Below are 25,129 nucleotides of genomic sequence, written 5' to 3'. Positions count from 1 at the left end.
ATTTAAGTGCTTGTTTGTATAGACAATACAGTTTCAAGCCCTATAATTCCACAAGACCATGTAAAGAAATAACTCATAGTTGGCATCAATTAACATCTTTTATTCTGCACCAACTCAGAAGCTCTGTCATTATTTGTGTTATGCAATGGATCAGCAGGTAAATGCAGTTACACAAACAGCCAATGCTTCGATTGACATCTACCAAGGATGTGGCTGTCAATATGTTTTATATATTAGTAACACTGTGGCATAACATTTGAAGCGGTGCTGGAACATGAAGGCATAGGCTATTCCAATGTTAGCTAAAAGTGCTCTTGCTGCTAATGGAATAGCTGAGTAAACCAGTACTGAAGTAGTACTGACCTTCATCATTGTTAATATGGATTACAATAAATACAGACTAATGGAGCTGTGAAGAGAGGATCAGCTTTGAAGTCATTTAGCCGGGTCAGGCATGCCTACTTTCATCTTGTGCTGTTCCAGTCAGATAGTGATGACATTTTGGCTTTTTAAGTACAGTCCCTGCATTACGCTTGATATGATCTGGTACTGGTAAACATTAAGATGGTTTAGTGCTCCCCGAGCTGAAGTAAGGGCTTTTTATGTTTGCTTCAATTACTTACTATGGATTTAGCAAGGAAATTATGAGATTTATTTTACAGGATTCTTTTACCTCTGTAGTAGAAATGACAAAAGATCTCGCTCAGAAGCACAAATATGAAGAACAACCAAACCATGTTTTCACCTCTGAGTAAAGGGAACAAAGCTTTTGTCATTACCAAGGTAGCACGACATGATACTTGAGTTAAAAATGCACACAAGCTTCCTCCCTACCATGCGGAGATTATAGTCTGAGTAGCACAAGATAAAATAAACATAACAAAAATGTATTTGAACAATCAAATCTTCAAGCCTTTGTTTTCTTTGGAATTATTCTGGACATGGTAATATGTTTGACTATCTTTGATTGGACTGCTGGCTTTACCTTGCACTATATATTATTCCCTTATCATGTATCTGTACACTGTGAATGGCTCGATTATAATCAAGTATTGTCTTTCCACTGGCTGGTTAACACACAACACAAACTTTTTACTGTAATTCGGAACACATGACAGACATTAAACTAAACTAAAACTAAAACCAAAAACTAAAAAACTAAATACGTGAAAAAAATTACTAGAAACCAAAACAAAGAGGACATGAAAATCCTAGCATATACTGGGGCAAAGGTGGCAGCCAAGCAACACCATTCAACAAAAGAAAAGTAACAAATTAGTAAATAAGTTTATTTTTGTATTTCAGTTGAGGAAATAAGGTGGCCTTTATTTAACATCTCTCTCAAGTCTGAGCACCCTTCCATAAAATTACCTGGAATATGCATTTAACCATATAACCATATAACAATTACAGCACGGAAACAGGCCATCTCGGCCCTACAAGTCCGTGCCGAACAACCTTTTTTCCCCTTAGTCACACCTGCCTGCACTCATACCATAACCCTCCATTCCCTTCTCATCCATATGCCTATCCAATTTATTTTTAAATGATACCAATGAACCTGCCTCCACCATTTCCACTGGAAGCTCATTCCACACCGCTACCACTCTCTGAGTAAATTTTCCCCCTCATATTACCCCTAAACTTCTGTCCCTTAATTCTGAAGTCAACCTCTTGTTTGAATCTTCCCTATTCTCAAAGGGAAAAGCTTGTCCACATCAACTCTGTCTATCCCTTCATCATTTTAAAGACCTCTAAAGTCCCCCCTTAACCTCTGCGTTCCAGAGAATAAAGACCTAACTTATTCAACCTTTATTTGTAACTTAGTTGTTGAAACCCAGGCAACATTCTCGTAATCTTCTTGTACTCTCTCTATTTTTCTGTATTGGAAATTTAACTCAAACCTTCTCAGTTAAAAGCAAGGGTGCTATTATAATGGAGAATATTGTAGAACAGAGGGAGACCAATGTGTACGGGTACATAGCTTCTTGAAAGTGATGACAAAGGCAGATACTGGGGAAGAAGCTGTTGGAATGTTTGCCTTCACTGGTCAGGACATTGTTTGCAAGAGTTGGTGCGTCATGCTACAACTGTGAAATATTGTGTGCATTTCTGGTTACCCAGCTATTAGGCTGGAAAAGGTTCAAAAAAGATTTGCAAAGATGTTGCTGGGACTGAGGAGCTTGAGTTAAAAGGAGAGGCTGGATAGCTGGAACATTTTGCCCTAGACCTCAGAAGGCTTAATAGAGGTTTATAAAATCATGAGTAGTATAAACAGGGTAAATGGCCATAGTCCTTTTCCCAGGGTAGAGGAGTCATAAACTGGAGGATTCAGGTGTAAGGTGTGAGGAGAAAGATTAAAAGGGACCTGATGGGCATTTTGTTCCAGACAGAGGGCGGAAGTTGCATGGAACAAGCAGCCAGAAGAATCCAGAGATGCTGGTACAATTACAATAAACTCTCATTATAATGGTGGGGTAAAGGTTCCATTATTGCTGATGTTCCCCTTCTGCAGAGGGTAGTGAGGGGAGCAGAGAGGATCATTGGCATCTCCCTACCCTCGGTACAAGAACTGTTCCAGAGCCGCTGTCAGAAATAAGCTCAGAGAATTGCTAAGGACAAACTGCACCCCCTCCACATACACCTGGATCTCCTGCCATCAGGCAAGAGATATCGCAGCATCAAAGCCCGGACTACAAGACTGCTAAACAGCTTGCTGCCACAGGCTGTGTGGCTGCTAAACAGTCACTCTGTATTCTGAGGCTTGGCTCGGACACTTTAATAACTGGCACTGGCCACTTTAATAACTGGCACTGGCCACTCAAATCAGCTGCCCCGGACATTTTTATGATTGGTTTTACTGTATTTTAACGTTGTTGTTTTACCTGCTTTTAACTATTTATACTGCTCCATCTGGGACTGGATTGTTTTTAGTGTTATTATGTGTGAAATGTTTTAAATTTCATGTGCGGTGCTCTGGTATTCCCTGGGAAACGTCTTTTCATTTTGCACTGTACAACTGTTGCTTGCAAGATGACAATAAAGGTTGATTGATTGATTGAAACCGAGTGTAATATCTGGTATTAACAACATCATAGCTCCCATCTGTGAACCACTATGTAACCTACTATTAAAATTGAAGCCTACAGATCTTGTTCCTGGTTGTGGACATTTTTGTTGTAATGTTAATTTGATGATAGGTTGTGAAAAGCAAATCTTATAAACAATAACATTTAGGCTGAGCAAGAACTGCACTGACAGAGGTGCCTTTTTTCAGCTGAAACAAAGCCTTATGGGCCTGTCCCACAGGCGAGTTTTTAGGCGACTGCAGGAGACTATGCAGTCGCCACATGGTCACCCCATGTTCGTGGGCAGTTGCCAGGGAGTCGCCTTTGTGGTCGTGAGGATTTCCTGCATTCTGGGAACTAGTCATGGCCTCATTATAGTCGCTACGAATTATTAAACGTTGAAAAATTAGCGTTGACTAGAATGAAGCCGCCATGGGGAGTAGGGAGAATTGTCGTACCATGGGTGGGTCGCCAGGGGGTCCTAGTGGGTTGCCAGGAGGTCGAAGGTTCTCGTAGGTTCTCGGAGGTTGTAGCCGGTGCTGACCAGTGAATGTCATTGGCTCATTGGGGAAAACAAACGTAAGCAGCAGTTTTCAAAACCAAGGATAACTGACCAAGGATAACCGACCGGTAATGTTAAATGTCCGCCGAGCTTCACAGCCGTGTAGAAGGCTTTCGACAAGGTCCCACATTAAGAGATTAGTATACAACTTAAAGCACACAGCATTGGGGGTTCAGTATTGATGTGGATAGAGAACTGGCTGGCAGACAGGAAGCAAAGAGTGGGAGTAAACGGGTTCCTTTCACAATGGCAGGCAGTGACTAGTGGGGTACCGCAAGGCTCAGTGCTGGGACCCCAGCTATTTACAATATATATTAATGATCTGGATGAGGGAACTGAATGCAACATTTCCAAGTTTGCGGATGACACGAAGCTGGGGGGCAGTGTTAGCTGAGAGGAGGATGCTAGGAGGCTGCAAGGTGACTTGGATAGGTTGGGTGAGTTGTATAATGTGGATAAATGTGAGGTTATCCACTTTGGTGGCAAAAACAGGAAAGTAGACTATTATCTGAATGGTGGCCGATTATGAAAAGGGGAGATGCAACGAGACCTGGGTGTCTTGGTACACCAGTCATTGAAAGTAGGAATGCAGGTGCAGCAAGCAGTGAAGAAAGCAAATGGTATGTTGGCATTCATAGCAAAAGGATTTGAGTATAGGAGCAGGGAGGTTCTACTGCAGTTGTACAGGGTCTTGGTGAGACCACACCTGGAGTATTGAGTACAGTTTTGGTCTCCTAATCTGAGGAAAGACATTCTTGCCATAGAGGGAGTACAGATAAGGTTCACCAGACTGATTCCTGGGATGGCAGGACTTTCATATGAAGAAAGACTGGATAGACTCAGCTTGTACACACTGCAATTCAGAAGATTGAGGGGGGATCTTATAGAAACTTACAAAATTCTTAAGGGGTTGGACAGGTTAGATGCAGGAAGATTATTCCCGATGTTGGGGAAGTCCAGAACTAGGGGTCACAGTTTAAGGATAAGGGGGAAGTCTTTTAGGACCGAGATGAGAAAATAATTTTTTACACAGAGAGTGGTGAATCTGTGGAATTCTCTGCCACAGAAGGTAGTTGAGGCCAGTTCATTGGCTATATTTAAGAGGGGGTTAGATGTGGCCCTAGTGCCTAAAGAGGTTAGGGGGTATGGAGAGAAGGCAGGGATGGGATACTGAGTTGGATGATCAGCCATGATCATATCGAATGGCGGTGCAGGCTCGAAGGGCCGAATGGCCTACTCCTGCACCTATTTTCTATGTTTCTATGTATCTCTGGCTTCTCCCTCCTCTCCCCCCCCCCTCTTTTAAAGGACTTACCGTACACTGTGCTTTAGCCGTCTTAATTATAGCGCCAACCTTCCTGTTCATCGCGGTGTGTTTCTGTGTGTTTCACATTGGCTTTGCACCGTGTGAATTTGACTCAGACACTGCTTCGCTGCTTGCCCTGTCCTCTGCCTGCATAACGGGCTGATGGAGGTGTCTGTGTCTCTGTGTGTGTGTGTGTGTGTGTGTGTGTGTGTGTGTGTGTGTGTGTGTGTGCCAATCTGACAGTCACCGTTCCAGTTGCCGTTATTTTACGTGACTACCAGCAACTTTACAGTTGCCTGCAGACGCCTGAAAAATCGCCTAAGTGGGACATTACTTGCCCTAAGCTATGAAGCTCAAAGTTCTCAATGTAGCAATAAGCTGGTGGCAAGGACAGGTACGGCCAGGGGAAGTAGCCGGGGGCTGGAGGAGTGGGTGGTCAGGGGCTGGTGGCCGGGGGCTGGAGGAGCGGGTGGTCAGGGGCTGGAGGAGCGGGTGGTCAGGGGCTGGAGGAGCGGGTGGTCTGGGGGATGGAGGAGCGGGGGGTCAGGGGCTGGAGGAGCGAGTGGTCAGGGGCTGGAGGAGCGGGTGGTCAGGGGCTGGGGGCTGGAGGAGCGGGTGGTCAGGGGCTGGAGGGCTGGAGGAGCGGGTGGTCAGGAGCGAGTGGTCAGGGGCTGGAGGAGCGGGTGGTCAGGGGCTGGGGGCTGGCAACGGCAGGAGCTGGTTGAGGAAACGACCAGGAGTCAGTGTCAGCAGGCGTGCCTGGCAGTGAAGTTCGGTAGGTCTGTACGCTATAACTCAAATCCCTTATAAATAGCTCCGTAAAAATTAGGATATACTGTATAATATCTAAATGACATTTAGTCAGGTATGTGGATAGGAAAGGCCTAGAGGGAAATGGGTCAAACGCAGGCAAATGGCATGAGCTGAGGTAAACAACTTGGCCTAGTTTGGCTACAGATTCTGTTTTTGTGCTGCATGACCCTATGATTCTAATATGAGGTTCGGTTTTCTCTTGATGTGCTAAAAGCCATTAAACTATAAATGATCTGACTTTGTGTAACCTTTTTAAGTATAGTATTTATTTCCTGCCATGTAAACTATTTGAAATTGCGATCAATTTTGCGCACCATATTTGAGGAAGGATGTGCTGGCCCTGGAGAGGGTCCAGAGGAAGTTTACAAGAATGATCCCAGGAATGAGTGGGTTAACGTATGATGAGCATTTGACAGAACTGGGCCTGAAGTCGCTGGAGATTAGAAGAATGAGGGGGAACTCATAGAAATGTACCAAATAGTGAAAGGCTTGGATAGAGTGAATGTGAAGAGGATGTTTCCACTTGTGAGAGTGTCTAGGACTAGGACTAGGCCTCAGAATTAAAGGATGTTCCTTTAGGAAGGAGATGAGAAGGTATTTCTTTAGTCAGAGGGTGGTGAATGTGGAATTATTTGCCACAGAAGGCTGTGGAGGCCAAGTCAATAGATATTTTTAAAGCAGAGATAGATAGATTCTTGATTCGTATAGGTATGGTGAGAAGGCAGGAGAACGGGGTTAGGAGGGAGAGAGAGATCAGCCATGATTGAAAGGTCGAGTAGACTTTTTTGGCCAAATGGCCTAATTCTGTTCCTATTACTTATGACCTTATAAATATTTTTGATTGATGCAAATTTCTGAATTACAATTATTAGTTCTGACACCCTTGATATTACACCAAAGTTAGGATTTGCTTATCACAACCTATCACCAAATAAACACTACGCCCACAGCCAAGCACTAGATCTGTGAGCTTCAATTTTAATACTAGGATACACAGTGATTCACAAATGGAAGCTGTGATGTTAAGTTAATACCATAATCAGATACAGCACTAACATGTAATTTATTATTAGATGATCGTTATATTTAATATTCAGGTGTCAAATAATGAAGGAGGATTAAAAAGTAAAGCAAGTACTCAGATTTGTATCTTGGAGATCAGAATTGGAAGAACAGACATTTCACGATATTTGTGTCAGGGTGCAGAGGCACAATTGTAGAGCCACTCTCTGGGAAAGGCAGGGACCTTGGTTCAATCTTGCCCTCAGGTGCCGTCTATCTGGGGTTTGCATACTGTGACTCTTCCTGTTTCCTCTGCTTGTTCGGGTTTCCTCCCGCATGCCAAATATGAACTGGTTGGTAGGTTAATTGACCATTGTAAATTGCCCCACGGTGTGTGAATGGTAGAATAAAGGGGGGGGGGGGGGGGGAGGGGTTGATGAGAATGTGGGGAGAGAATAAGAACATGGTCAATGTAGGATTAGTGTAAACGAGAGTTTGATGGTGGTACTTTGGTGTCAAAAACAGGAAAGTAGACTATTATCTGAATGGCGGCCGATTAGGAAAAGGGGAGATGCAACGAGACCTGGGTGTCATGGTACACAAGTCATTGAAAGTAGGCATGCAGGTGCAGCAGGCAGTGAAGAAAGCGAATGGTATGTTAGCATTCATAGCAAAAGGATTTGAGTATAAGAGCAGGGAGGTTCTACTGCAGTTGTACAGGGTCTTGGTGAGACCACACCTGGAGTATTGCGTACAGTTTTGGTCTCCTAATCTGAGGAAAGACATTCTTGCCATAGAGGAAGTACAGAGAAGGTTCACCAGACTGATTCCTGGGATGGCAGGACTTTCATATGAAGAAAGACTGGATAGACTCGGCTTGTACACGCTAGAATTTAGAAGATTGAGGGGGGGATCTTATAGAAACTTACAACATTCTTAAGGGATTGGACAGGCTAGATGCAGGAAGATTATTCCCAATGTTGGGGAAGTCCAGAACAAGGGGTCACAGTTTAAGGATAAGAGGAAAGTCTTTTAGGACCGAGATGAGAAAATCATTTTTTACACAGAGAGTGGTGAATCTCTGGAATTCTCTGCCACAGAAGGGTAGTTGAGGCCAGTTCATTGGCTATATTTAAGGGGGAGTTAGATGTGGCCCTTGTGGCTAAAGGGATCAGGGGGTATGGAGAGAAGGCAGGGATGGGATACTGAGTTGGATGATCAGCCATGATCATATTGAGTGGCGGTGCAGGCTCGAAGGGCCGAATGACCTACCTACTCCTGCACCTAATTTCTATGTTTCTATGTTTCTATGGTCCTTGCGGGCACAGTGGACCAAAAGTCTATATTCAAGTTGCAACTGCCTAAATATGTTACATGTAATAAATATGTTATACGTAATTAAAAGGATAACATCAGAACTGGGGACTTATTTTTCCTTCATATGATTAAATCAACCTATGTGGAATATAGATCGTATTTTACACTACAGCATCTCTCTCCGTGAAGAATTATTATGGTTGTTTAAAAGCTAAAATTTCTAAGCAATGATCAATATGTTGTTAGTCGCTCCAATACCGTACTTTAATAATAATAATAATGATAATATATTTTATTGTCATTGCACGTTAGTGCAACGAGATTTAGTATGCAGCTCCAATCGATGAAAAAGAAAAAGAAAAGTAAAATAAATAAATAAGCTGTGTGTCGTGACCATCCGAGGGAGACAGTCCATGGGGGGTGGGGGGCACTCAGCAGGGCCGGTTCAGAGCCGCTATAGCTCTTGGAATAAAGCTGTTTCTGAGTGGAGGTTCGTGCGTAGAAGGCCTTGTAACGTCTGCCGGAGGGAAGTAGTTCAAACAGTCCGTTACAGGGGTGTGATGAGTCCTTATGGATGCTGACGGCCTTCCTGAGGCACCGTGTGTGGTAGATGCCCTCCAAGGCTGGTAGCTATGTCCCAATGATTCTCTGCGCTCTGTGGACGAAGCGCTGAAGAGCTCTCCTCTCCGCCTCCGTGCAGCTGAGATACCACACAGAGATGCCATACGTTAATATGCTCTCTGTGGTGCAGCGGTAGAACATTATCAGCGTTGTCAGCAGCTGTTGGGGCAGACCAGTCTTTTTTAATGTCCTCAGGAAGAACAGTCGTTGCTGTGCCTTCTTGACCAGCGCAGCGGTGTTGGTGGACCATGTGAGGTCCTCTGAAATGTGAGTGCCCAGAAACTTAAAGCTGGACACTCTCTCCACACTTTCCCCGTAAATGGCGATTGGGGCGTATTCTCCATTGTGGGACCTCCTGAAGTCAATAATCAGCTCCTTGGTCTTGGAGGTGTTTAGTGACAAGTTGTTACATGTGCACCAGTCCGCCAGGTTCTGCACCTCCGCCCTGTATTTTATTTCATCACCGTTTGTGATCAGCCCGATCATTGTTGTGTCGTCTGCAAACTTCACAATGGTGTTGGTGTCGAATGCAGGAACACAGTCGTGAGTGAAGAGGGAGTAGAGCATGGGGCTTAGTACACAGCCCTGTGGTGTGCCGGTGCTCAGGGTGATAGTGGAGGACAGGTGCGGGCCCAGTCTCACTGCCTGCGGTCGCTCCATCAGAAAGTTCAGGATCCAATCGCATATCGGCGAGCTGAGGCCCAGCTGGTGGAGTTTGGTGGTGAGCTTGGTGGGGATGACCATATTGAATGCAGAGCTATAGTCAACGAAGAGCATCCTCACGTACGTGCCCTGTCTGTCCAGGTGAGTCAGGACAGTGTGAAGAGCCAGAGAGATGGCATCCTCTGTTGATCTATTTGCCCTGTATGCAAATTGATGATAGTCCAGTGAGGCAGGGGTGCTGGATTTGATATGGGAGAGGACCAGCCTTTCGAAGCACTTCATTGGGATTGGAGTTAGGGCAACCGGGCGGTAGTCGTTCAGGTTGGTGACTTTGGACTTTTTTGGCACCGGCACTATGGTGGCTGTTTTCAGGCACTTGGGGACCGTTGCCAAAGATAGAGATAGATTGAAGATTCTCGTGAATACCTCCGCCAGCTGTACAGCACAGTCCTTTAGTACCCTTCCCTGGACTCCATCCGGGCCTGCAGCCTTGCGTGGATTGATCCTACGCAGAGCGCACTGTACCTCCTGAGTGCTCAGTGTTAAGGCCTGTCCCTCCGCCATGGCCGGGGTTATTCCACTCCTGGTGGTGTTGCCAGTTTCGAAGCGGGCAAAGAAAGTGTTCAGTTCGTTAGCCAGTGTGATATCACCATGGGGGCAGGCGGGGCTGCTCTTGTAGTCAGTGATGTCCCTGACACCCTGCCACATGCTTCTGGTGTCCGCGGCATTGAAGTGGTCTTCCACCCTTTGCCTGTGGATGTCTTTGGCCTTTTTTATACCTTTGTTCAGGTTTGACCTGGCAGCACTGTATGCAGACGTGTCACTGGATTTAAAGGCATTGTTGCGTTCCCTTAGCAGATCCTGAACCTCCTTGTTCATCCAGGGCTTCCGGTTTGGGAACATCTTTATTTGCTTGTCCACTGTGACAGTCTCCACACAGCAGTTGATGTAGGAGAGCACAGTGGATGTGTACTCCCCCAAGTCTACCTCTGTACCACTGGTTGCCTGTTGTTCGAACAGGTCCCAGTCGGTGTGATCAAAGCAGTCCTGGAGTTGTAGAGTGGCGTCCTCGGGCCATATTTTGACCGTCCTTATTGCAGGTTTGGTCTTGCGGAAGAGGGGTTTGTATGATGGCAGTAGAAACAGTGAGAGGTGAACGGATTGCCCCAGGGATGGGCAGGGGAGAGCTCTGTAAGCGTCCTTGATGTTGGTGTACACTTTATCCAGTGTGTTTGAGCCCCTGGTAGGGCACTGCACATGCTGGTGGAATTTGCAGAGTGTGGCTCGTAGGTCGACCTGGTTAAAGTCCCCTGCAACAATGAAGGCACCGTCGGGGTGAGCATCCTGCTGCTTACTGATGGCCGAGTGCAGCTGTGCCAGTGCTAGGTTAGCATTTTCTTGGTATTCATAATATTTCTGTCATCTTGTAACTTCATGAATGCAATTTTATATCTTGTTTGCATGAAGGACGGATGTACAATGATATATACTTTGCAATAATTTGTAAAATGTTATTTGCTGGTACATTGGTACTTACATTTACAGAACTTAGATAAATCACTTACACCAATCAGGATGATCTTTCAAGGTAACAGCCTCAATGGTGATGTACTGTAGATAAATCCGAATAACATTTGGCAGCAATATGCACATAAAGCAGCAGACATGCATCCAGCAGTAAGACATTGCTGCAAAATCAAGTTTAAATTATTTTTATTCATGGTAGTTGCAATTCTTTAGATGTAACTTACTTTATGGCTTCGCACATATCCAAACCCATTTTCACACAGTTTTTGGCATGGTTTGGCAAGGATATAGGTAAACCAGAGACACAATAGTAGCAGTCTCCCAAAATCTTGATCCTCATGCAATCATTTTCCTGAATAAAAACAAAAGTGAAGGTTGCTTCATAACGCCAAAACAAATAAAGTGCATGTAACCATCAAATACAGTTTTGCTTATAAGTGTACTTACAGCTTACCTTTGCAATTTGATCAAACTTGCCAAATAATTCATTGAGTGTGTGTACAAGTTCCCCAGGTGAACATTCACTGGCCAGTCGTGTGAACCCCACAATATCAGCATACAATATACTGCAGAAAGATAAATGTTTAAAACACTTGAACTCCCTTCATCTCTTAAAATAAGAGATCAATAAATACCCTACACATCCATGGAAATAATCGAAAAATATTTCAGAGTGCAGTTATACCTCAGCAAGCAGATCCAATTTAGACACCTAAAACTATCCTACAATGAACTCTATACAGGGTATGGGTGTTTGGATGCATGCCATGAATTACACTTGATTATTTTAACAGTGGTACAAAAGTTGTTTATTCAACTCCACTACACTATTTTCCTTCACCTCAAATATTCTTTCCATGTGAAATAAATACTCACATACTTTCATCAACCTGGTAAATTATATATCCCATTTTTAATGTAGCTTTTATTTTACTGGAGAGACAAATACAGTGGGGATGATTATAACATTCCTCTTTCAAGTGTGACCCTTTCGTCATTTCAGCGCACTACTTTTAATTATTTACCTTTCAGACCAAAGAAGAAGCTTATTGTCATTTAACACTGTTATGTTATTTATGCTATTTATTGCTAGATATCTTTCCATAATGAGACTGATAGGCAATTAATGTGCAAACGTAAAAATAGACTTAAATATCAGGATACTGCACATGCAGAGTATCTTTCCTTTTAAAGATTTTCTCCCAATGCCACACAAAACTATTCCTCGGAAAATCAGGATGCGCAATGAGACTCTGAGAAAATGGATTGCTTTCCATAGTGGTGAAAATGACAAATATTTCCAGTGTGCCAACACGTCCTTCAATACACAATGAAAAAAACATGTTCAAAGATCAATACCCCAAACTTAGCACCAAGCTCAATGTCTGCTGAATAAAAGGGACCCCTACTCTCCCGTATGCATTGGAGACATGGGCATACTCAAATAGGGATTTCAAAGCTTTGAAATAAAATATCACCAATGCTCCAACCTTCAGCTGGCCAAATAAATTAATATCAATTGCGTTTCCCCACCATTAATGCACCAGTCACACTCAATCACCTCTGATGGGTGGGACACATCCACGTGGCAAATTCCAGAAACAACCACTTTGGGCTCCACAATAGAACATAGAGCAGTACAGCAGAGGAACAGGCCCTTCAGCCCTAAACATCTGTTCCGAACATGAAGCTGAGACCAACCTTTATCTGCTTACATATAATCCATATCCCTCCATTTCCTACTTAGCCATGTGCTTATCATGCCTATTAAATGCCACTAATGTATCTGCCTCCATCACCACCCACGGCGGCACGTTCCAAATACTCACCAAATACTCACTGTGTAAAAAATGCCCTGCACATCTTGTTGAAACTTTGCCCCTCTCACCTTAATGCTATGCCCTCTAGTATTTAATATTTCCATCCTGGGGAAAGGTTCTGACTGTCCATTCTATTAACGCCTCTCATCATTTTATATACTTCCATCAGGTCTCCCCACAACCTCCTGCGTTTCAGAGAAAACAATCCTAGTCTGTCCAACCTCTCCTTGTAGTTAATACCCACTAATCCTGACATCATTCTGATTCAATGGTTCACTGATGCTTTATTGTCATGTGTGCACTGCACAGTGAGATTATTTTTGCATTGATCACATATGCACAGGTCGCCATATTTTGGTGCCATATACAAAAATTCCAAAGTCTGGTTCACATGCTCCCAATCCAGGTAAGCCCCAGGCTGCTGCAAGGCTTCCTTCACCGCCCTTCACCGGATCACCTGCAAACACATGTCCTTTTCCTCGCACAAACACCTCTGTGTTCCGGGGGCACCTCCCACAGCTGACTTTGAAGGCACTGGAGACAATACTGGCCCACTCCTCACGTCTGTTGTATCCAGCGTCGCCCTCCTCCTCAACTCTCCAGTCTTTGGGGCTGAGGTTGGCGGCTTCTGAGCTTCCTACCTCCAGGCCACGACCCGCCGGTTCATCCTTCATCCTGCTCCATGGCACATCTCGGTAGCCTCTGCAGCCACGCACCTTCCTCTACATCCTTCTTCTATTGAGATGACCAGAACTGCACAAAATACTCCAAATGCGGCCTAGCTGAAGTTCTATAAAGCTGCTTCTTGCCTTCCTGACTCTTATACTAAAAGCCCCAATCAATGACGACATATATATTTTTTCTTCACCACGCTATTCTTCACCACGCTATTCTTCACCGCGCTATCTACTTGGGTTGCCAATTTCAGGGAATTATAAACTTTGACCTCAAGATCCCTCTCCGCATCCATGCTGTTAAGGGTAATACTATTAATTTCTTCATTACATTTTCCCCTTACATTTGACCTGCCAGAATGTAACACCTCCCAATTGCTTGCATTAGACTCCATCTGCCTTTTCTCTGCTCATTTCTGGAGCTGATCCATATCCTGCTGTATACCTTGACAGTCTTCCTCACAGCCCGTGATCCCAGAAATCTTGGTGTTGGATGCGAACTTAAGGGCCTGTCCCACTGACTCGATTTTTTCGGTGACTTGACGGCACCCGTCATAATCGCAGCAGGTCGCCAAAAAATGTCAAAATGTTGAAAAATCCAGCAGTGACCAGAAAAAGGTACAACTCTTTGTGCGACTAGTCACGACCATACAGCGACCATACTCCCCCTACCACACCTACCCACAGCCTGACTGCAGTCTGCAAAGACTGGGGTCCTCATCCACAACCCACCCCCTCCTTGCTGCCCAACATCAGTCTGGCCACTTCTCTATCACCAACAATAGAAATTGAGGAGGTGGAGAGGCAATTTAGAAGACAGAAAAGTCAGAAAGCTCTGTGCCGAACAACTGGCACCTGTCTACACAGACATTTTCAACCAGTTCCTGCAAACCTGTACTGTCCCCGCCTGCTTCAAAGTCTCCACTATTGTCCCTGTACCAAAAAGACAAGGATTACTGGTTTTAATGACTACAGGCCTGTTGCACTGTAGTCAGTGGCAGACTGGGTCTAAAAATATTGGTTGCCAGGAGACAAAGGGGGGCCACTTGATATAGGGGGCCCACTTGCCATCGGGCAAGCTGACACCCTGGCCAGTCCGCCACTGTCTGTAGTCATGAAGACCCTTGAAACAATGTGCTGGCCCAGCTGAAAAATATCATAAACCCCCTGCTGGACCATCTGCAGTTTGCATACTGGGCCAATAGATCAGTGGATGATGCAGTCAACCTAGGCCTGCACTTCATCCTCTAGCACCTAGACTGCCAGGGGACTTATGCAAGGATTTTGTTTGTGGATTTTAGCTCTGCATTCAACACCATTGTGCCAGAACTACAACACTCCAAACTCTCCCAGATGACTGTGCCTGAACTGTGGATCACCAACTTTCAGACCGACAGGAAGCAGCATGTGAGGCTGGGAAAGCACATTTCAGAGCCACAGACCCTCAGTATAGCAGCAGTGCAAGGCTGCGTACTCTCCCCTCTCCTTTACTCTCTGTACACCAACGATTGCACCTCCACAGACTCCACTGTCAAGCTTCTCAAATTTTCAGATGACACAACCCTGATTGGACTGACCCAGGATGGGGAGGAATCTGCCTACAGACAGGAAGTGAATCAGCTGGCGTCCTGGTGCCTTCATAACAACCTGGAGCTCAATGTTCTAAAGACGGTGGAATTGATTGTAGACTTTATGAGAGCTCCCCCTCCCCTCCCCCCACTGACCATCAACAACACCACAGTCACATCTGTGGAGTAATTTAAGTACTTTGGAACCATCATCTCCAAGGACCTTAAATGGGGGGGGAGGCCACCATCGACTCCACAGTCAAAGAGGCCCAACAGAGGATGTACTTCCTGCGGCAGTTGAGGAAACATAATCTGCCACAGGCAATGATGGTCCAATTCTATACGGCCATCGTAGAGTTTGTCCTCACTTTCTTCATCATGGTCTGGTTTGGCTCAGCCACCAAACACGACACCTGGAGGTTGCAGCGAATCGTTCAATTAGCTGAGAAGGTTATTGGCTGCAACCTTCCCCCCAATGATGAACTGTATACTGCAAGGGCCAGGAAATGAGTGGGTAAGATCATCTCTGACCCCTCTCACTCTGGCCACAGACTCTTTGAAGCATTTCCCTCTGGAAGGCGACTCCAGATTGTCAAAGCCGGCACAGTCAGACATAGAAACAGCTTTTTACCACGAGCAGTAGCTCTACTCAATAACCAAAAGTCTGTAGCCTCCTTTTGCTCTGGTATTTTATTTAATTCACATGTTTAAACTATAATGTTTTATTCTTAATGTTTTAATGTTTAATGTTTTATTCTTAATTACTGTATGTCGTGTTGTTACTTGCGAGCGGAGCACCAAGGCAAATTCCTTGTATGTGTACATACTTGGCCAATAAACTTATTCATAAGCTTATTCATTCATTTTCAGCATTGTGGGATGAAGGGCCTGATCCTTGGCTGTACTGTTCTATGGAGGTTATCCTCATTGAGGTTCTGGTCCCAGTCAACTGCTCTAGTAGTCTGTTTGCATGACTGATTTTATATAATAAACATTAGAGAAAGTACAACATGTACTCTTGAAGACTTGAACTACCAGTAAAGCATGCATTGAGAAAGCATGAATGCAAATGGTATAAAGGTATTGAAGACCCTGTATTATATGAGGCCAAACATTCCAAATTTTAAAGAGGACGTGACACTTGGAACTTGGCATCTGACTCGCTAACTCATAGGCAACGAAAAACTGAATCGACCAGCTAAAACTCACTTAGTTGAAAAACATTCTCTATTTATTTCATTTTAAACTGGATAAGAGGATGGACAATTACATTACAAAATAATGACATTTTCAAAGATTACAATGTAATGCCTGAAGCATAAGAAGTAATCTTACCAAAGGAGAAAAACAATTGATAGCAACTGGATTGACAATTATATAGATTATTGCTTTTAGGAACAGAATAATATAATAATGTTGAGTTATGCTTTTCTATCTTTATGTTTTTGAGAAGAAATGAAAAGTACCTCACATTTGTGTGCCTCTTCACATACAAATTGTGAAAGTTATTTGTATTTTCTAGCTGGCAGTGACCAGACTTGGGTCCTTGTAATCGCTGAATGATTTCAGCCTTCATCTCCATGGCAATATGTGCAGGAAGCAATGAAAGAAGCAGTCGTTCCTTTGGAAGGAAAAGGAGAAGAAAAATACACGTTAAAATGTCATAATGGGAAACTTTTGCATATCTGGTATATACCCAATTGGCATAAAAATTAAGTGAACAAGTGTGAAATAAATGACAATTGTGGATCTCAATTGACATCTGGCATTGACCCACTCATTTTAAACAATTTCTGAAGCATTTTTCATTTAATGCAACTGCATCGCTGAGGTTGATCTGGCCATTTTTAATTTACATTTTTATACCATATGGATAACCCTGTAGAAAATCACAATTCTGAACCGAACAAATTAATTTCTTTAATGAGGAACAGATGTGTTCCACCGGGTGGTGCCAGCAACGGCTGCCTCGCCAACAGTATGTCTGTCCCTTCCTAATTTGTTGTTTGTTTGTATGTGTTAAATGTATGTCCTTAGTGTTCTTGTTTTATGTGGGGGGTGGGGTGTGGTTGGGGGGGGGAACGTTTTCTGATCTCTTACCTTGACCTAGATGCAATATTTTTCTGTATCGTATCTCCGTCTGCACTGAGGCCTAACATCGAGGAGTTGGTGGCCTTTGCTGGAGACCAATTTTGAGAGCTCCACTTAACATCACAGAGCCTGCGATCCCTGTCGGGGATCGTCTTTGGGGCTCCAATTGCGGGAGCCTGCAGACTTTAATATCAAGGAGCTTGTGGTCTCTGGTTGGAGACCGACTTTCGGAACTCCAAGCCGCAGGAGCTACGACCGTCCCGACGCGGGAGCTTCAATTGTCCCGACATAGGGGCTTTGACCACTGCAGCTTAGATCGCCCCGACTGCCGATGGTTCGGCTGCCCCGACCGTGGGAGAATAAAAGAGGAAGAGGCTTGGACTTCATTGCCTTCCATCACAGTGAGAAACATGGGGAATCCACTGTGGTGGATGTTTCTGCTAACTTTTATGTAGTTAGGGCTATAGGGTTAGGGCTAGTGGGAAATGGGCCAAATGTAGGCAGGTGAGATTAGTGTTGGTTGGCGTGGGCTAGTTCCATTCTGTATGACTCTATAATATCCATTCTGCACTGTTCCTAGAATTAAAAATAAATCTGACAAACAATTCAGCATAGGTTGCCTGCTCCATGCTTTCGAGTGCAAAGCAATGTTGTAAATTGCTCGTTCTAAGTTTCCACCCAGTCTAGTTTCAGTCAAAAACCACTGAATCAAGCACGCGCAACTAATCTTTATTTTGACAAAACACATTACAATTTCCACCACTGTATCTAATCACCGCAGGTTCAATCCTCGTGTCTGCCTGTTCAAGCCCTCTGTTTGAGACACTCCAGAAGGTTACACAGTCCTAAGCGCTCTCCCAGAAAATCAATACAGGACCTCGTGGCAGTGGACTTTTATAGGTCACCAGACCTCGAGGGGCCGAAACACAACCAATTAAAATCCAATTACAGATATCGATTAACCCCATAAATAACAGACATTTCCCTAACCCAATAATAGTGGCTAATACATTGCATTCAAACAGTGTTTCCAAGAGGAAACAAACATCGCAATATTTGCCCTGATATGCAAGAAAACCAGCCAAGGCTCAATACCACATCCAATCAACATTCAGAAAAGTAAAGCTTTGCAACATTATTTACAATTATTTACACAGTGTATGTCTGGTTTGCATTCATCCAATCCATTCTATGCATTTTGCACCTAATTGTCGGGGTCTGCAGATGTTCCCATTCTCTTCCTGCTGCTCTGTTCTAGGCTCGAGACAAACTGGCACCATTCTGCAGCTTGCCCCAATTCTACAGAGAGCACTTTCAAATTGACCAAATGGCCCAGCAGCCCTGAAGCCGTTACTCAATTTTAAGGTCCTAGCCTCTCCAATCTGGCCAGGATTAACAATGTAATTGGGGATAGTATAGTTAGGGACATTGTCACTATTCTCTGTCATGAGGATCAAGAGTTCCGATGGCTGTGTTGCCTGCCTGGTGCCTGGGTTCGGGTCATCATGTCTGACATACAGAGTAACTTGGAATGGGAGGGAAAGGATCCGGTCGCCGTGGCCTATGTGGGTACCAATGATGTAGGTAGAACGAGGAAAGAGGTTCTGCTAAGTGAATTTGAACAGCTAGGCACCAAATTGAAAAGCAGAACCAAGAAGGTAATAATCTCTGCATTGCTACCTGAGCCATGTGCGAATTGGCATAGGGTTAAGAAGATTAAAAAGTTGAATGCGTGGCTCAAGGACTGGTGTGGACTGGTGTTTGAATTTGTGAGCTATTGGCACTAGTATTGGGGAAGGAGGGAGCTGTTCTGATGGGACAGACTCCACTTGAACCTGACTGAGACCGGGCTCCTGGCAAACCGTATAACCAAGGCCGTAGATAGAGCTTTAAACTAAATAGTTGTCACGTGGGGTCAACAAATTAGAAGTGTAAGGGTGGAGTTAAAGGGATAGAGAGTGCAGGAAAAGTTACAAAGTCTCCAGAAGTAATTGGACAGAAAGTTTAAGAAGGGACAAGAGAGTAAGGTCAGGTAAAATCGGGACCAGTGTGAGAGGAGGGGAGGAGAAAACCGAATTAAAGGTGTTGGATTAAAATTATAAGAAATAAAGTGGATGAGCTGGTAGCACAATTAGAAATTGGTAGGTGTGATGTGGGAATTACAGAGAATAAGGTGGCTACAAGAGGATTGGAGCTGGAAGCAAAACATTAAAAGCTATACTTCCCATTGAAAATACAGACAGGTGGGCAGGAGGGGCGGGGTAGGGTAGCTCTGTTGGTAAGGAATCAAATTCAGTCCTTAGCGAGGGGTGATCAGAAGATGCAGAGTCATTGTGAGTAGAGCTGGGAAATTGTAAGGGTAGAAAGACCCTAATAGGAGCTATTTACAGGCCCTCAAACAGTGGCAAGGATATAGGGTACAAGTTTGGAATAGAGGAATAGATCAGGTAGATGCGCAGAATCTCTTGCCCAGAGTAGGGGAATCGAGGACCAGAGAACATAGGTTCAAGGTGAAGGGGAAAAGTTTTTACAGGAATCTGAGGGGTAACATTTTCACACAAAGGGTGGTGGGTGAATGGAACAAGCTGCCAGATGAGGAAGTTGAGGCTGGGACTATCCCAATATTTAAGAAACAGTTAAACAGGTACATGGATAGGACAGGTTTGGAGCACAGGCTGGTGGGACTAGTGTAGCTGGGACATTTTGGCCAGTGTGGGCAAGTTGGGCCTGTTTTCACACTGCATCACTCTATGACTCTAAGTTAAATCGGGAGATACAATCGGCAAGTAAGAAACGCAATGCAATGGTGGTCATGGGAGATTTCAATATGCAGGTAGACTGGGAAAATCAGGTTGGTACTAGACCCCAAGAAAGGGAATTTGTAGTGTGCCTCCGAGATGCCATTGAGGACATACGAAAGGAAAAAAATACCATATCCTTTAAGTTTGCCTGGGCTTCTCAGATTCACTCATTTAAGAGCGGTTACATGCAAGGATTTTACGACACATCTTTTTGATATCCCTAGGTTTGATTATCCATGAGCAAACATAGAACAAAGTGATGTGCAAAGCCTTTTTAAGAAGCTCTCATCTCATTTTCATTACTACTTCCTGATAACTCATTCTCTTGGTGTGAGTGTTATGTCCTGTGAAAATCTTAAGGTAATAAAGAGAGGAAAATGATTAGGCAGGATAGTTTCCCACCATTTTGTTCTCATTTTTGCTTGGGGTCCAAATCCAGGGAGACAGAAAATTTCACCCATTATTTTGGTCATCAAACTGACATGGGATCTTATAGAACATATAGCAACATTTAAATTAATTGATGTATTGAGGATTTCAGATTTTATTCCCTGGAAAGTACTTGTATATCACACAATTTAAAGTACAGAACAGACATTAATTACTATAAATCTGATTAATCATGAGCCCTTATATCAGATTACAGCAGCTTTTCTGGAATGATTTTTAGTTTACAAATCAATCCTCATTGTACAGAGCTTATGATTACTTTTCAATTTCAAATTCGTCACCCAACATCCTTATTCAGAAAATACCAGTCAACATTTGTTTTGCTTGCAGAGGCAGTTGAAATGTTGGAATGGATTTTATCCTGAAGCAACCGAGGCAATGTTTGCTTCTCACAGTTCAGTCAATGATGTTGCTAGCCAAGTAAGACTGTGTTCACTCGACTGCGAAATGAACAATTGTCTACAATAAGCACAACAAAGCTGTTGGAGCTGGTATATTTTAAATCACACTATGCCATTTGGACAGAAATGCTTTTGCATTTATTGGGAATTTTAAGCAGGTAATAATGCTCAATTTATCAATGTTATGTCCACAACAGAGTCCACAAAAGAAGTGGCTGGCATTATACTGAATTAAGTATATTCTAGGCATCCCTGGTGGGTGCCAGATATGAACACCAACATCGTATGAAAACAGACATGCTGTGTTTAAATTAAAACCTTTCTTGGAAATTAGTGCTTGGAATTTTTCATTCACTCACTTTTATTCCAACCTTGAAAAACATGACACCTACACCTAAAATGTTGGCTGCTATAAGCAGTGCTTAAAGGAAATCTACTAAGGTGCCTCTCTTGAAAGCTTTGGTCCACTGGGAGCTGTTGGAATTTATTTTCAGCTGATCATTGGGCTTTATAAATAATTTTTATGGAGAGAGGAATGTCTGAGAGAAGCTGTAAGAAATTGATGCTATTAGAAAGGTAGAAACTGTGTCCACTTATGAATGGGTGACTTTCTTGGTAGCCAACACTATCCGGTAGTAAGTTTTAATTCTGGTTCTGGAGATGCACTACAAGATATTTTAACATCTTGTCCCAGCAGATCCGAAGGAATTTGATCTGAGGAACAAGTTTGATTCTTAACTTTAGTTCAGGAAATATTATATCTTCTGATCAAAGTTACAATCATACAATATTACTGCACAGAAGGAAATCATTCCTGTGCTGGCTCTTAAAAAAAATCAAATTATCTTATTTCCCTGCTATTTATCCTTTGCCTTGGAAATTAGTTGAGGTCAAATTGGCAACAATAGCTTGCTGGAATAATGATGATCAGGCTGTGGACCAACTTAGGCCAGTCCTCTAACATGCCCGTCCACCATGATCTCCGAAATTGGTGCCTGGATTCAATGGCTATTCAATTTACACTTCAATGCTTAGAATTTTATATAGAAAAGCACAAGGAAATGGGTATGAATATTAATAGAAGACATGATGTTTTGTTGCCTTCAAGTCAGCTTATACATTTTTCATAAAAGCCCTGCTATTTTTGTTTTAGGCTCTGCGCATAATTAGGAATCAGCCTTTAATTGAGACTGCTGCTTGGTAGTGCATTAGAATATTCAGCCTTAAGGTAGAATGCATAATCTTTTCAGCATTTAGTTCAACTTAATCAATGGTGATAATGGGGGTATTGTAGTTGACTGTCACATTAGCTGGGCAAAATAGGCTTGATGTCGCCAAGTGAACTAAATTAAGATCAGCACAATTTTGAAAGAGGAGCATGGGCTAAATTTGATAGTCCCAAAATGTACAATTGCAGGATTTCCTTGTACAAATCCTGACACACAATTTTGTGAAATTCTGGCAGTCCAGCAATCTTGCACCGACTGCTCATGTCTATGATTGCAGCATCCGCCCAGCACTGGGCTGATAATTCTCCGGCTGTATTAGTGACGTACACCATTAACAGTGGGAAATATGTTGAAGTTAGTATGTGTAGGAAGGAACTGCAGATGTTGGTTTAAACTGATAGACACAAAATGCTGGAGAGAAAGAATGGGGGACATTCTGAGTTGAGACCCTTATTCAGACTCTGACATTTCAGATCGAGACCTTTCTTCAGTCTGAAGAAGGGTCTCGACCCGAAACGTCACCCATTCATTCTCTCCAGAGATGCTGCCTGTCCCGTTGAGTTGCTCCAGCATTTTATGCCTATCTTCGAGTTAGTATGCATCTGTTAAATGGAGCTGCTCTGGGAAGGACCGAATCAATAATGTGACACGGGAAAGAGCAGGCTCTGTAGTTCTGAAACACATCACGATAGGCTTGGGTATTGGGAAAATATCCCATATCCATCAAGGATACAGAATCCCCTATAGCCAACAGTAATGGGATCAGATAGCAATGAAAATCAAAACCAAGCCTTGAGGACTAGGCTGCAGTTCACAGGCGGTTTTTAAACCTCATGAGGTGGCTGGGGAGTCTACATCTATTACTTCTCTGCCTCTCCCTGCGATTTGGTGTTCTCTAAATTTGAGTTGTGTGCATTATTATCCTGCATCATTAGATTATTGATCAAGAATAGAAAAATGAGCTACCTACATGTTGTGGCTATGTTCAAAATGTTCTGAGGAACACACTGGAGAAAGGTCTGGTGAAATAATAAACTTTATTTCGGACTCAAGGTCCAGACAAGGGACAAATAGTTGCTGCACCACCATTTTCAACCCAGAGGGGCATTAAAATAAAACTTCTCCCATACCTGATATGAAATGGACTTCTCCCTCTCAAAACATTTTTCTTTTCAGAATCCTTTAGTACTGAATCCTTTCATCTTTTCACTTAAGGAGATTCACTGATTGTTCCATTACTTACCAAGTTCCAGTTGTTCTCTTGGTGTTACATGATCAATTCGCACTTGCAGTAAATTGCAAGGCAATTTTTTTTTTAACATATAATGTGCATGAACAAGTCCAACTAATAAGCACACTGTGAGATATTCTGCTCAAGCAGAATCTGCCCATTGATACGAATAGGATGAATTGATGATGACAGCTTTGTATTTATCATAACTTACTTCATGCCAACATTTATTACTGAGATAAATGAGATTCCTCCACACATATTATGGGAAGACAAGTGCACTGATAAAAAATTGAATCCACGATATAGCTTCTGCCAAAATTTATTGTTTTGCAGTCATAAAGTTTTCATGAAGCTTTGCCGTGTGTAATTGAATAAAGGCGCTGCACGTCCTTTAATCAGACTGCACCTTTCATTGCTTCTACTTCAATCTGTTGAAATTCAAACTAGTCTTAGACTTGGCAATAATAATTTCTTCAGTTGAATATAGCAGTAACAACACAAAACGCACTCAGAAAAAGAACATATCTAAATTCTTTCATCATTGGTTAGAATATTAAGGTTGTTACTGAAACTTTTGTGTGAAATCTAGATGCCTTTGTATTATGTATTTGTGTTTGTAGCCTCTTGAGGGAGACTTCAAAAAATAAAATTAAAATATCTGAAAAATATTAAGACATATCCTTCAGAGGCATCATATTATATGCACCAAGTATGTATTTTTCAGATTAAATTCAAAGCAGCCTGTAAGGCAAGGTGCACTTTAGCTGCAAAAACTGTTATTGAAAATTGTGGACAACTGCAAGAGGGGAGAATGATACAGTCATATAGGTCACAAACAGGCCCTTCACCCCACCGTGACTATGAATAACATCAAGTAACTATCTACAGTGCATTCAGAAAGTATTCAGACCCCTTCACTTTGTCCACATTTTGCTACATTATTCTAAAATGGATTAAATTATTTTTTTTTAATCATCAATCTACACACAATACTCCATAATAAAAAAGCAAATACAGGTGTTTAGAAATTTTTGCAAAGTAATTAAAAATAACTAACTGAAATATTATATTTATGTAAGTATTCAGACCCTTTACTCAGTACTTTGTTGAGGCACCTTTGGCAGCGATTACAGCCTCAAGTCTTCTTGGGTATGATGCTACAAGCTTAGCACATCTGTATTTGGATAATTTATCCCATTCCTCTCTGCAGATCCTCTCAAGCTCTGTCGGGTTGGATGGGGAGCGTCAATGTACAGCTATTTTCAGGTCCCTCCAGAGATGTTCGATTGAGTTCAAGTCCAGGCTCGGGCTGGGCCACTCAAGGACATTCACAGACTTGTCACGAACTCTAGAGCTCTATCAGAGTGACCATCGGGATTTTGGTCACCTTCCTGACCAAGGCCCTTCTCCCCCGATTGCTCAGTTTGGTCGGGCGGCCAGTTCTATGAAGAGTCCTGGCGGTTCCAAAGTTCTTCCATTTAAGAATGACGGAGGCCACTGTGCTCTTTAGGACCTGCAATGCTGCAGAAATTGTCTTATACCCTTCCCCAGATCTGTGTCTCGACACGAATCCTGTCTCGGAGGTCTATGGATAATTCCTTCGTCTTCATGGCTTGGTTTTTGCTGTGTCATGCACTGTCAACAGTGGGATCTTATATAGACAGGTGTGTGCCTTTCCAAATCATGTCCAATCAATTTAACTTACCACTGGTGGACTCCAATCAAGTTGTAGAAACATCTCAAGGATAATCAATGGAAACAGGATGAACCTAAACTCAATTTTGAGTGTCATAGTAAAGGGTCTGAATACTTATGTAAATGTGTTATTTCAGTTATTTCTTTTTAATTATTTTTCAAATATTTCTAAACACCTGTTTTCGTAACAAAATGTGGAAAAAGTGGTCTGAATACACTGTATATTAATCCCATTTACCAACACTTGATTCATAGCCCACAATGACTGGTGAGTCAGGGTCTCATAC

General features: G+C 43.0%; 1 protein-coding gene across 1 annotated transcript in view; it reads right to left on the bottom strand.

Annotated features, from left to right (window-relative positions):
• Nucleotides 1-25,129, bottom strand: part of LOC129711549 (adenylate cyclase type 2-like) — a 262,852-nt gene that overhangs the window by 144,954 nt on the left and 92,769 nt on the right. Inside the window, 3 exon segments of the mRNA XM_055659237.1 lie at nt 11,104-11,231; nt 11,334-11,445; nt 16,408-16,562. Of these exon segments, the coding sequence (XP_055515212.1) occupies nt 11,104-11,231; nt 11,334-11,445; nt 16,408-16,562 (395 nt within the window).

Source organism: Leucoraja erinacea, chromosome 2 (genome assembly GCF_028641065.1).
Source record: "Leucoraja erinacea ecotype New England chromosome 2, Leri_hhj_1, whole genome shotgun sequence".
Classification (NCBI taxonomy): Eukaryota; Metazoa; Chordata; class Chondrichthyes; order Rajiformes; family Rajidae; genus Leucoraja; species Leucoraja erinaceus.
This window is presented reverse-complemented; position numbering and strand designations above follow the sequence as displayed.